Consider the following 14,610-nt stretch of genomic DNA (forward strand, 5'->3'; position numbering starts at 1 on the left):
TTTTTTTTTTTTTTTTTTTTTTTAATTTTCTTCTACACGAAATACATGAGAAAAAGAATTATATATATATAAATATTCAGATCCGACCATTCATAAAGCATCGGTCAAAAAGTATATCCAAGCAATAGCAGTAGAGGAAGAATGTTAATGGTGGTTAGTGAGGCGGCAGTGCGACAACCCCGGAGGGGAACACACATAATAGCACTCACATGGGATGTGCTTTGAGGAGGCTAATGATGTTAGCTTCATTCACACACAACACACACACATACACTCTTACATACCCCCCTATAATTACTGTAGTTATTTCCATGCCTTATGGCCTATCATCCATCCACTAAACTCCATTCATCATTATTCATTCTTCAGCAGCGCAGGTCCCCCATTTCCATGCCACACCAACAATACATGCACCCTTTTCTTCTTCCTCATCTCCTCTCTACGGTAATTGGCTGCAGGGTGAAGGACTAATCCACAAGCTATGGTTCTGACATGTTTAATTTATTGCAAGTTATAGAGTTAACTCATTGAACTAGATAGTTTCGACTTGTAAAGTTAATTTCGAGATGCAAAAGACTATATTCGATCATGTCAAGACTTTACCGCAACTACAAGATCATGAGTTAGTTATTCAGTGAAATGTAACATCTTGTAAAACACATCCTGTTACGTATGTCTCATATATTACTGGAAGATGACATGTGTTAGAACGTAGTAAGTAAAGTTCAACGCAACAAACTACAATTAATAAAAGTTCTCCTCCCCTTCCATGGGCATAGGCTCTCGGCCCATGTAAACTCTTCTTCTTGATTTTTTATTTTTTCTGTTTTTGATCTCTTGATCCTGTTTTTGTCATCAACACATTTTATATTGAGATGAATCATTGAGTACAATACTTGCTCCATGCAAGTACATTTCTTCAATTACTTTCCTTATCTCGTTGCTCTTTTACTTATATTTCTTAACTATTTTCGGTGTTAATTAGGGTTAATTAGTACCTTCACTTAAAAATCCACATACCAAACTAAAAAGTGTTAATGGTACTTATTCAAGAATAATATTGACTAAGAGGGCACCATTCAATTAAATTGATCAGATAATTAAATTGGTAATTACATAATTTCAAATTCGAACTCTGCCTATAGTACTTTGACGAAACCCTGATTAACGCTCACAGCCCGGCAATGTCCATTGACTTGGGATTAACTTTAATGTTGTCGTCCTAGGATACCCTATCTTGCCAAGTAAATTGTGTAAAGTTTTCCAGAGATTGTGGTCAATGAGTGGAGAAGACATTTACCTAATGAGTATGTCGATTTTTCATTGCTTCATAAAGGGATACCAACCTTCCATATTTGACCTGTCTTCAATTCCTACCTGCCACCTTTCATCCCTGCTGTGAATTGAATTCAGTTCGATCTCTTCGACATTTAGCTAAGGTTTCGCACACATTTTTTTTTAACCTTAATTTGAATCTTCAATTCCCTCATCCATGGCTTCCACATTTTCATAAAGGACTGAAGCTATATATACATATATCACAAGTTCAATTCGTCGTCTCAGCTTTCTGGCAATCTTTCTCTCTGTAAGTACTGTAATTTTTGCAGGGTAAATACCTTAGCTTCATCTTCTCCAGTAACATCAATCTTCAATTCTATCTCTTCCCTTCTACATATGCAGGCCTTTTAATTTTCTATATATTTTTCCAATGACTCCAGCTATCTCAGTTTGTGCTGATCGATCAACTAAGCTATAGACAACCTAGGTAGTGATTGTACGTTTCCCTTATCAGGCGAATATTCTATGTATATTATATTTTTTGCCTGCATGCAAGGTGCTTTGAAGTAAAGTCCATCTTTAGCATAATGCATATATAAATGGTTTGCTGCAATTCACCATACTTGCAACTTTAATTCTAGGCTGATATATCGAACCTGTATATATTGTTCTTGAACTGAAGAGGCATATATAGCTTCTTTAATAATGTCAAGAAGATTATTTATATTTTGTACATGCATCACACTATTTTTAACCGAGTTTTCGAGATTATTTTATGATAATATTTCTTGGATTGTATATAAAAAAAATAAAAAATAAAGAAGAGTTACTAAACTAACAATAATTATAATAGTTGGTTAACATAGTATTATTATTGGTATAACGGGCTACAAGAAACCCATGCCACTCATAGTAGCCAACATTCTACTTATTTGGTATTGTACATATAGCACCCGATATATGTAATATTATTATTTTTATTATTATATATATATTGATGGAGGTCACCAAATGTTGTATGCGGCCCCATTATGTTGTGTCTAAGGAAAATGATTTATGGATTCTATAAAATAAATTCTCTTTCACATTTCGTGATTTACTAAAAGAAAACAAAATAGTAAAATAATAAAAATTGTCTGTCACTTTTTTTTAGAAGAATTAGAACATGTGATGTAAACATGAATAAAATGTAGACTAAAAATTGAGAATATATTTACCATTACTCGGTGTATAAAGGCACAAGTGTTGCCATAGTAGTAGTATAATACAAGTGTCTTTTGTCTAAAGATAAAGACACTATTTTAGGCAAGTGACTGGAGCCCCATGTATATTGTAAGTTGGCTAGATTTTGCAAGAAATAATGTCAGGACTTCATATCCCCTACCTTAGAAGTCAAGTCATATACAATTATACATGGACCGCTAAGATTGGAAACAGGAAAAAAAATAAAAATCAAAAGCGACAGTCTTAACCTTAAAGAATTCTTCATTAATGTTAATATTATGACACTACCAAAATGATAGCTTCCCAAAACATCATAGTTTATCTGCCCTCATTGTTCATCCTACTTCAATTCTTTGCCGACAAATGGCAAAATTACTTCGCCTCGAGGGTCTCGACACCCCAATCTGATAGAATAGTGAATAGGTAAATCATGGTAACTCAAGGGTCATTAGATAGGAGAAATAGTGTTACTCACCACATTGAGTGAAACTCCCACTGCACACTGCAGATCCAAGCTAGGCTCGATCATGTGTCATTGCTCATAATTATCCCTAGTTGTCACCTCCGTTATAACTTCTACACATAAATTGATACAATGCTTAAAGTCATGTAAATCCTTTGCTTAAGCTAAGGGGGGCTAGACGAACTTTAAGAGACTCGATCATTGATCTTTTTTCCTAAATTTCACCCCTTTGACTAATTAAGCGGTCTATGCGGACAAAATTTTTGACTTTATTATTGTCTTAGATGCTTTTCAATTCAAGCCAAAGCGTTTTGATAAAACTTTATGAATTTAAGAAATTATATGAGAAGTTTTTAGTAAAAAAGAAAGGTAAACATTGTGGTGACAATATTATAACTAATAATAACAGCTAAAGGGAGACAAATTAAAGAGTATTTGGTCCTTGGAATTACATAAGAAATGGACATAATATTATTCTAGAAATATTACTGAGAAAATATTCAACAACAGATATTTAAACATATTCTTAAAATAAATCCCTTTTTTTTCTTTAAAGTAATTAATTATCTCATTGTTTTAACTTAATTACTAGGGGGGACGAAATAAAGTTTTATTATGTACACATTGACTTGCATGCATTTTTTTCTTTTTATCTGGAAGGGGCTTCTGTACTGTCTACAATCAGTATGTACCGTTTGGCATTTGGATTCGAGAGATTTGTTTCATCACTTCCATAGATCAATCTGATGGTGATGAGAGGTTGACGATGATGTCGAGGCGTTTTCCGGCGCCGGGTTTTGCTTGTTCAGTTCGTCGGAGGTTTGGAAGATGTCGCCGGCGTTTGCATAGTTAGTGGTGGGTCCCTTGGAAGCCAATTCTTCCTGGCTGAGCTGTGACGCCACGAACTTGTCCAGCACTCTCCAATCCGTCACGTGATCCGCCGCCGCGTGTTCGTGACCGCCGAGGATGTTGTTATTGTTGTTGTTGTTGTCTAGGTACATGGGATGGATGATGTTGTGTCCGCCGGAGAATGTGGGGATGGGCGCGTAGGTGAGGCCGGGCGGCGCGTGGAGGAGCTTGTTTGGGCTTTCGAGGAGCGGGAGCTGGAGGAACTGTGGGTGGTCGGCGGCGGCGGCGGCGTGGACCGCCGGATATTGAAGGTCCAGCTCCTTCTTGCAGCGGTATGGGAATTGGGCGTAGGAACTCCGGCCGCCGGAGGACGTGTGAGGGTGTTGCTGTGTTGGGGAGTCCATTTCCGGCATGAAGGAAACTTGATCGTCGTACCATATCGGCGAATCATGCTCGCTTTCTCTCCTCATTGTCGCTATCCTCTTCTTGAACACCCTGCAAACCACCCACCCTTCTTCCTGCTTCATACAATTTTGGACAACAGTCATATGCCTAAACAATACGGAGTATTATTTACATATTTATCTAATTTCTATATTTTAAATGTCTGACTATGAACTTAGTAATTATAAGTTATAAGTTTGACTCTTGATGGGAGCTGTAGGTATGATAAATTGAATTGATGATGATAGTACTTACCTGAGGGGTACCATTTGGATCAGATTCAAGACGATATTCATGCATGATCCAATCAGATTTCTGACCATTTGGAGCTCTTCCTTTGTAAAACACCAAAGTTTTCCTCATCCCAATCAAATCATGCTTGGAATAAATAGCTTTGTCCCTTCCTGTTGCCTTCCAGAACCCAGCGGCTGTCGCCCTATTCGTGCGGGTTCCTGTCGGATACTTCTTATCCTTATGGCTAAAGAAATACCACTCGTTCTGCTCTTCTGTTCCTATCCTGCATAGCTCTACATACCCAGAATTGTTCAGCACCTATCTCAAAATATTGATGATTAAATAAAGAAGGATATATATATAGTCCCGGGTTATTAGCCTTCTTGGTTGGAGTTAATCTGACAATTTAGGCATGTTTAACTTCAGGATTTATCTGTGCACTCCTTTGAGTAGTGGCAGATGAGGGTTTAAATAAAGAAGGGTGGATAGAATTAAATACCTTGAAGATCCCAGGGCTCGATCTTGTAGAGATCAACGTCTTTGATGACATCTAGGTCAATCCTTCTGGAAGTGATCTTCTTCCTGAGGTAATAATCAACGAGTTCTTCATCAGTGGGGTGGAACCTGAAACCGGGTGGAACATGGGCGAAGGAGTTCATCGTATCTTGTCTCACGATTATGTCCTGCACTATACAACAATACCTCATAAAAAAAAACATCATATATATCCCAAAATATAGAACAGATAGCTAGGTTGAACACCAGAAGTGAAACGACACCCATTTTTGTTCTTTTCTCTTTTAATTTACGAGAAAACACACAACTGCTAGCTAACATGCTCATTCCCCGTCAATTCTTTCATTTGGTTTTCAATTTCTTTGATTAATATCTATTTAACTTTTCTTGAACAAATAATGAGATATTCTCAACACCTAAAATCACTTATGTATGATGGATTTGATTGAAAGGGTGTTAACAATAATCAAATTAAACTAGTAGATATAAGAGTCATGTTTTACCGCTGCCATTCTTTTTAGGGTTGGCTATAAGATTAATTCTATATACTCGTTATTAATTAAAGAACTCCAAATTATCTTAGAAATTAATTTATTAGTAGTAATATTAGTTCTAATCTGGAAAACTGATATTAAGTACATACTATACAGAAATAATTAGGGAATGCAATAATTATCAAGGAAATTACAAATATCATAAGAACATCTTATGATAGATTAAGAAATTTATGAAAACTGAAAACTATGATATACAACATTAATTAGAACTACATACTATAATATACCACTCCATCCAGTAGACTGATGGATACAGAAAATATGAGATTAGGCTTTATATGTATATATAGTAGTACTGTAATAATGATATAAGTTAAAGTAGGATTAATATAATTAATGAGATCCATTGCACAGAAGTGAAAATAGATGGATTATATTACCCTTATCCTTTAATATAAACATATTATTGCAGATGCCATGATATTGTTGGGGTAATTATAGACTTATAGATATGATCATTCAATCCATAATAACTCAACAAACATAGAAACCCCCAAACTAAATATAAAAAACTTTTTAAATCTTGCTCACAAAAAGTGAAATTGCCTCCCCTTAAGATTTCACAGAATATGAGTTTATCATACAAAATTGCATCATGTGATATAAGATTTAATGCAAATATCACTACATGACTTCCCTAAAAATGGAACTCATTTAATTTTCTTAATGGAAGTCAAGAAAGCAGATATGGGATCTTCCAGATGAACAAACAAACCTGGCCTGATGAATATTATTCTCAGTGGTATCCACAGATCTTGATCAAAGAGATGATAAAGAAGCTGCAACTGCTATATATAGAAATTGTATCTATCTATCTCCCTCTCTCTCTCTAGACAAGAAAGGAAAAGACAGCAGAAAACCTAAGTTGTCTTCCTCGGGACTAGAAACATCAGCCGCCGTTCAAACGTTTACTGTCTGTCGGCCAGATCGGATCCCGAGGGATTCAAGAAGAGACAAAACGGAGGGGAATTGAAGAAAGGGGAAAGGGGCTGAATGGAATAACGGAGAAGAAATAGGGATATATAAAAAGCCACCCCACCAAAAGAGCAATGATGGGGAACAGGGAGAGTTTGTTGAAAAACCAGAGAGATAGAGAGAGAGAAGAGAGAGAGAAGAACCCTAATGATGAAAGATAATATGCAATCTAACTCTTCACTGTACTATATACACACCAAAATTCCCTCTTTTCCCTCATATCTGCTTTAAAGCTAGCTTTAACTCTCGCCATCTTTATCTCTACCTTTCGCCATCACAGTCTGCGAGAGGTGAATTGTTGGCAAAGTTTCTGCGCGCGAAAAAAGGGTGGCGCAGAATTGGTACTGGGAAAGAGACTAGCTAGTACTTAACATTTGCCACCCTCACCACCCCGAAAAAGACTTATTTTAAGGAAAGTTAAAACTTTACTTATCTTACTTGCTAACGATTTCTTCTTCTTCTTTTTTCTTTCTTTTTTTTTTTTAAAGCAAAACAAAGATAGATTACTGCAATAAATCGAAAATAACTTCAGGAGAACAGAGTCCCAATACAAAAAAGTAGCCTGAGCATGGGCCATAGAAGTTAAAGAGTGAGCGATCTCGTTAAAAGATCTAGAAATTAAAATAAACCTAGTAGAGGCGATATTAACTCTTTGTGCTTCGATCAATAAGTTTAGAAAGTAATTATGAACATATATTACATTGTAACAGAGTTAATAGTACTCAAAAAAGCTAATAGAACAACTATTAAAAGAAGACATTATGGTCCTACAATCATCAATAGATAGCCAAGATAGGATAAGAGACCAGTATGTGTAGATGATAGATAATGTGATTTCTAATTTAAGTTTTAAGTTTGAACGGCTGAAAATAGATGAACCTGAGAAACTCACTTTTTTCTATATTATAACAATAATGGTGGTGAAAACATGTGTTAGATAGTCCAAGGATTAATGGCAATTTGTTTAATTGACAATAATTGTGAATTGTGGTAATATATAACAGTGTTGGATCGGTGATGAAGTGAAATGCATATATAGTCCCAAAGATTTAGGGCGGCATGAAGGATAGATAGATGTTCAGATAGTCATTTCAATATTTTGCATTGATGGAACATCATATCAAGACTCTTTACCCATAGATATATTCCTCATTGCGAACAGTGAAATGTTAGATGTATCTATCATTCTTTGAATTGAAGGTCAATTGAATGGAAATTACTTAAGAGATATATATATCTTTATTATAAAGAAATTAAAAAAATAAATTGAATTCTATCCCACCACGAATTAGTTAGCAAGAGCTTTCTTTTTGCATAAAAGGGCGACTTTAGGTGGATTGAGGGGCTGTCTATGAGAAGATCATCCTCGTGTTTCGTCAAAAGTTTTGTTTGATTTTCATGATTCCTTACTCTTTTTAGAGCAAGAAGTTAGAGTTTGCTTCTGGATTTTCTCTCTCTATCTCTCTCTTTTCAACACTTCCGTCATTGACTATCCAACAAACAAACATATGAAATAAAAGAAAAATACATTCCTATCAATTCAAACATATCATTAATTACAAGAAAATTTTTAAATTAAAAAAAAAATTGTAAAATAAAGGGTAGCTAATTAGCTAAATTCAATTCATCACAGGTCGCAACATGCTGCCATTATTGATCAATATATGTAACGGCAAACAACAATGAGATTACTGGGGTACATTGTTTCCAGAAGACACCAAAAAGGGTCCTTAAACTATTCGAAAAAGAAACCTTTTCGATTAAGTATGTTATCAATTTTTTATTTTTTTTTTCATTTTTACACTATTGGAATTATAATTTTGAGACACTTTATGATGTGACGTAATAGAACAATTTCCAGATAAAAGGTTTGGCCATTTAATTTGTCCACAAAGGGTAAGGAATAGCCTGATAATATTTCCAACCATATATATATATATGCTGCCTGCACCTTACCCTTTCATGTTCATTACTCAAATTTGAGGTTTGGGACCAGCACCACCAAGGATAAAAAGCACTCATTCTTGCTCTCTTTAAGCCAAAAACAGTACGGAGTATTTAATTTTGTGGAATATATATGTATATATACACACATATAAGTTCACGAAGTTATTAGTGACAACCTAGTGAATTAAAAGCTTGTGGTTACCCAGGGTGGGTGGGGAGAGGGTCAATAGGATGAGGAATACGCAGAAAAGGAACTAGTTGCACGCGATAAATAGGTATTGTACGCTTCTTTGTGTTGAAACCTCTAACTTATCATTCCTTAAGATCTGCTCCAAATATAGTAAGAGGTGGCTATCTAGAATACGCAAGCCTATTGAATGTAACTTTTAAATTAGAATAATAAGGTTATATCTCAAAACCCCAACTCATCATTCCTTAAAATCTGCTAAAGGGAGAAGGTTATGGTCTAGAGCAGATCGAATATGCAAATCTCAAACATGATGAAGCTTTCCCAACTTATCATCCATTAAAATATGTTGAAGGGAGGAGAAGTGATCGTTTAAAATACGTAAGTCTCGAACACGACTAAGCTATTGTATGTTACTTTTTGTGAGCATAAATATAATATGTGCAGTCCAACTATCAGCTTAGATTAGATGGAGCACATGCTTTAATTCTTTTTATTTAGAATCCTTCCAAATTCTCATTCCCTAAAATATGTTCAAGGAAGTGAGAAGGGATTATCATCAATCCCAAATACGTCAGCTCGTATATATGATAGAGTTACTCTCTATAACTTTTTAATTAGAATCATAACCTTATGCAAACAAATTTAATTTCAAGATTAATACAATCAGTGAATCACATTAGCTCAACTTTTAATTAACTTTTTAGCTCAAATTAAACTCTCCTTTTACTTCATGTTTATCATCTAATCCTTTTAACTTTTATTCAGTTGACATTTGATTAATACAAAAAGATAACCATCCGGTTAAGAACAATGATGGCATGTATCAATATCTTATAATTATGAGTTCATCCTTAACTTTTTATTTTTCACCTCTAAGGCCTCTCCTAATTTACACATCAATTATATTAATCCACTAATGCTAAAGAGCTTAGAATTTTATATAGTTATATATATTACCCTTCATATCATGAGTTCTTTTGGGATTTAGGCCCTATTGTCTCTGGTCAAATAAGCCTTATAGTAAATCTTAATCGTCAAAGAGCCACAAGAAAGTAAATGAATTTAGGTTATTCATAGCTAATTTTCTCAAATCAAGGACAATATATGGCTAGCTCCTAGAGATAGTCAAACTTGAAACTGTGTGGTTGCGACCAAGTTAGTTGAAGGTTGCCTCCAGTATTAGTTTAAATTTTTAGTTGAGATGGAACATTGCACATAAAAAAGCAATTGATAAGTTACTCTGAATATTCGATCTACCTGTGTAACTAACATGATACATGATACTAAACGTAACATACAAGTTACTCTCTGAATATTCGATCTACCTGTAAAATTTTTCACCTATTTTTGCTATTGAAAATCATTTTGGTGGGCTTAAATTGGATAGTGTATATGTACAAAATTAAGTATATGTTGGAATATATATGTCCACAACATCATCTTGCTCGTGACAAATACGTTTCCTCATCACCACCACCGACTGTAATGATTGTACAGCGTTTTCTATAGCTACACATATCTCATCATTCATCATGTACGTACTTAAAGCTTCATATATATGAATACATAATACCCAGACATAAGAGTTGATTGGGATTGAAAACGGGGCGAGCTAAATCCCGTTGCAACGCCCCCGGTTTCGATTTTCCAGGCGTTACGTTTCATCAACTTTGCATAAATTGCAATACATTTGAAGTAACCCGTACTGTATGTCACTTAATTATATATATACCTTGTATTTTTTTCCCCATTTTAATTAAATAGATCATTATTATTAAGTAATTCGAAAATAACTATTGATTATTACTCATTAGATTATATTATATAAATTTTATTTGCTGACTTTGTGGTCAAGTGGCATAATTGTGACTCCCCAAATGGGAGACCAGTTTAGTAGGTTGAGAAAATATGTATGGACAAATAGTACATTGTAACAAAGTACAGTCAATAGTACTCTAACTTTTATGAGCATTTTTTAAAAATTATAAAAAAGTAGAGGGTGATTGAGAATAGAAAAAGTTGAAAATTAATAATAAAGAATTGAGGATATATTATCAACCTAGATAATTTTGTAAGGCGATCAAATCAGAATTGTTGGGAGGCTTGGAGCTAGAATTATAGTAACACTAAGCAACAACATAATCATTAACAAGATCTATCCATGGCCGCAAGGTAGATACAATTTCATCAATGACTATATATACACACAACATGACAAGACTTTAAAACAAATCGATATTATATTTTTTTATTTATTATTTACAAATTAATCATTAATTCACTATAAGTTAATCAAATAAAAAGATATTATGATTAAAGACATTGACTAAGGTGTGGATGAGATGGCATGGCTTCTTCCTTCTTAACTAGAAGTGTCGGATTCAAGTTTGGATTGCAAATTTGCAATTACCATATACCATGGGGAAGTGTTTCACCACCATTTGATATTTTACTCATCACGAATAGATGGGATGAAAAGTTTGAGGAAAAAACATATTTTACCTTGTTTAGTTGATGGAAAATGAATTAATTGTTCTCCTTTAGTATTTTATTTTCTATTTGTTTTGAGAAAAAAAAAATACAACATAAGTTTGTATATTACCATCACATATATTTACTATGTAAAAATATTTAAATTTTTGCACTAGTTATTTCCAACCACTTATTTGATTTATTTCTTACCATTTAAATAATAAAATCAGTATCCAAATTCCAAAGTATGTTTACTTTTATAAAATTAAATTTTAAGAGTTTATACCCGATTTAGTCCATCGACTATTACAATTTTACCACTTTGGTCATCGTCTTTCAAAATTGCTTACTTTCATCTCAATTATGCAATTTTTATTTAAAATAGTCATAATTGAGGATAATTTTGATTATAAATTGCATAATTTGTGATAAATTGAACACATTTAAAAGTTGATGATCAAAGCGATAAAATCATAATAATCGATGGACCAGATCAGGTATTAAGTCCAATTTTAATTAATTCTCAACTTGTTTTTTGCAACAACCAATGGCCAGGTAAATTTTACATTAACTTTGAGAGTGTTGCAGTCGGCTTGAGCTGCAGTGCAGCCGGCAAGGAGTGCTTTGGTGGAAGATAAGGTGGGTCCCGCGATAAGAGGAATGATGTCCGATTAGAGTGAATAACGTGGCGGCGATACGGTCCGGCGTGGGCTAGCCCCTATCATTAAGCTCACATTTCGGCGTACGGGCATCAGACCGGAACAACGTACCACGTGCAATAACAATTGTACTTACGACACAATGTTTTTATTTATAAGTTACTAGTATTATATAGTAAATTTGTTTCATATGTATTCTCAAATAGTACTTGATAATTAATTATGTAAGTTAATTAAATTATATGAATTTAATGATTCATTTAATAATTTTTTGTAACAAGATTTATTTATTTTTCGATAATTTCATAATTACAACTAATTACCACAATTAACATGTTAAATACGATTTTGGTATTAATAACGTCGGCAAAGCTGATTGCTGACGTGAATATGACTTCAGTGGGTGTGATACGATTGGCTGAAGTATACTGCAACCAATGATCTTGCGGCAGCTATAATACATACTTTACTGGGCCCTACCTAAGCTACCATCATCACGACCCTACTAACCCTACTTACCGCAGGTTTTTGTCGGGTATACTGTCTAGACATACATCACATATTACAACTTTTTTGTTCATTAATTATTAGAGAGATATTAAATTTATGAAAATTAATTAGGTGATGCAAAATCTGATCCATGTAATATAATCCTTTTTATATAGAAAATTATTATCAGTCATGTCAACGAATAAAAATGAAGGAATAGAATTTGGGAGTATATGTAATATCTCTTTTATATATCACAAATTAGAGTATATCTATTAGTAGATTTTTCTTGATTTTTTGTAAGGTCAAATGTGAGGTGGAAAAAAGAAAGATGAGAGAGAAGGTTTTAGGTGCTTGCAGCAGGAGCTAATGTTTTGTCTCTTTAGTGGGCCACCACCAAAGAATAAAAAACTGTTGTGCGCACCAGAAGCACCTAGCCAGTCAGTCTCATGCATTCGACGCGCTTGCTGGGCGCGTTAACCATAGCATGCATTTTCTTCTTGTATTAAAGACTTTTTCTAACAACTATTTTTTCCCTTTTTTTCTCCCTCATTCTCTCATACTTGACTCATAAAAACTTGTGAAAAAACTATAGTAATGTGGTTGCTCTTAAATTAAGAATTGTTATTCAAAATATTAATAATTTAATTCTCAAAATAATTAATTGTGTGTTATATAATTTCAATATATAACTTTATAAAATTATGTAAAAAGTGGGGCCTAATATTATAAAAAGAATCAAAATTTTAAATTATAAAAGTATGAACTAATAAGGGTTAGTTTGATATCAATAGAAAATATAATCGATTGAATATTTTCTCCTTTAAAATTTAAAGTATTACATTGTTAGTAATAATTAACTCGTAATTTTCTAAACATTGGACCACTATCTAAGAATGTACTATGTGCGGAGATGTAAACCGCATTGAAATCAAAATACTCTATGCAATGAACTCAATCAAGGAGTTGTTAGCATGAATCAAACTCGTAACTTATTAAGACTACTAGAGTCATTTTTCATCTTATAACTCAATCACGCTTAGCTTTCTAGGTTTCAACAAAATAATATTATTTAATTTATGTATAAACTATTTATCATATTTTAATGCCATTATAAATGAATATGTTAACTATAGAAAAGGATTTTCTTGTTTGGGATTGCTGAATAATCTTGAAAGGTACTCCGGACCGTATGTTGTATCCGCAATGAGTATATACCACTCAATTACGTATAGGCCACAAGTGACGACAGATTCTTGCACTGCACGTTATTCCATCGTTTAATTTTTAGGGTAAACTAAAATTGAGAATATCAATTCCTAAATGTACATCCTTGTTACCATTATTGTACATATATTTGTATGCTAAAGGACAAAAACCTTCCGAAAAAGTCTTGCATTGACAGATTTCATTGACCAGCTGGTTTATTTCTTCCAAATTGATGTATGGGTCGTCTTCGATCATTGATAAGTGATAATTAAGAGTTTTAGTCAATGGTGATTATATGCTCAACATCACCTAATTCAACACTTATTGACTTTAATTTCAATCAGTTAGCTTATTAGCTACTAACTTTTCAGTTTTCAACTAAGCGTGCCAAACAAAACTTATTACACACTTTCAAATAATAATTGCAGATTTTCATGATCGCTCCCCCCCCCACCCCCCACCCCCCACCCCCCACCCCAAAAGAAGATAAGTTGAGTTAGTTTGGCGTATGCATAATATAATTTGATCTACAAATTTAATTTTATTTCAGTTTTGAGTATATGTCGTAAGGTGGACGTCTTCGCCTAAGTTATTATTTTACTTATTGCCACCTTCCAATAATGACTACAGATTTTCAAGATCATGTTAGATAAAATAATCTAATCATACAGAATAGTCTACGAGAACCCTGACCTCGTAGTAGTGGAAGCGGAATCAGTGTTGATCTCCAGCCGCAGTTGATGTGTGATGCCTCTTGAAAGGTAGACCGTTAGCCATATTTGGCTCATACTTGACTCAGAACTCTAGATGGTGTATTGGTGTTTACTGAGCCGTATGAGTTAGTTTGACATATACAGACTATAATTTGATCTACATAATTAATTTTATCTCAGTCTTGAGTATATGTCGTAACGTTGAACGTTTTTGTCCAAGCTATTATTTTCAAAGGTATTTTATATATATGATAAGATATTTATTTATAAATTATATTTATAATATTTGTGTGTCCATCACGCTTTAGCAGTGTAGCTATCAAGACTAAAATAGTACTGTATAATATAAATTAGAAACATAATTTTGGAAAAAATGATTACGCGCCGGGGA

General features: G+C 33.7%; 1 protein-coding gene across 3 annotated transcripts; it reads right to left on the reverse strand.

The window, feature by feature from the left end:
• Nucleotides 1-3,412: 3,412 nt before the first annotated feature.
• LOC115998676 (NAC domain-containing protein 7-like) lies at nt 3,413-6,677 on the reverse strand. 3 transcript variants are annotated; one of them, XM_031238301.1, is made up of 4 exons: nt 6,281-6,677; nt 4,992-5,175; nt 4,514-4,785; nt 3,413-4,332 (listed from the first exon to the last, which is right to left on the reverse strand). In XM_031238301.1, exons 2-4 carry the CDS (start codon nt 5,149-5,151, stop codon nt 3,691-3,693), a joined length of 1,074 nt encoding a protein of 357 aa, XP_031094161.1. In that variant the 5' UTR covers nt 5,152-5,175; nt 6,281-6,677; the 3' UTR covers nt 3,413-3,690. The 3 variants fall into 3 exon arrangements, with proteins under 3 accessions (XP_031094161.1, XP_031094159.1, XP_031094160.1); XM_031238299.1 differs by having other exon boundaries at nt 3,413-4,335; XM_031238300.1 differs by having other exon boundaries at nt 3,413-4,335; nt 4,992-5,180.
• Between the last annotated feature and the right edge of the window lie 7,933 nt (nt 6,678-14,610).

Source organism: Ipomoea triloba, chromosome 12 (genome assembly GCF_003576645.1).
Source record: "Ipomoea triloba cultivar NCNSP0323 chromosome 12, ASM357664v1".
In the NCBI taxonomy this organism is placed as follows: domain Eukaryota; kingdom Viridiplantae; phylum Streptophyta; class Magnoliopsida; order Solanales; family Convolvulaceae; genus Ipomoea; species Ipomoea triloba.

Bases quoted from the DNA above. Each gene is read 5' to 3' on its own strand.
- LOC115998676 (XM_031238299.1), bottom strand. From the start codon at position 5,151: ATGAACTCCTTCGCCCATGTTCCACCCGGTTTCAGGTTCCACCCCACT. The intron at 4,786-4,991 runs GTATTTAATTCT...CTGGGTATGTAG, and splicing joins CGAGCCCTGGGATCTTCAAG to AGCTATGCAGGATAGGAACA. The intron at 4,336-4,513 runs GTAAGTACTATC...AATTGTATGAAG, and splicing joins ATCCAAATGGTACCCCTCAG to CAGGAAGAAGGGTGGGTGGT.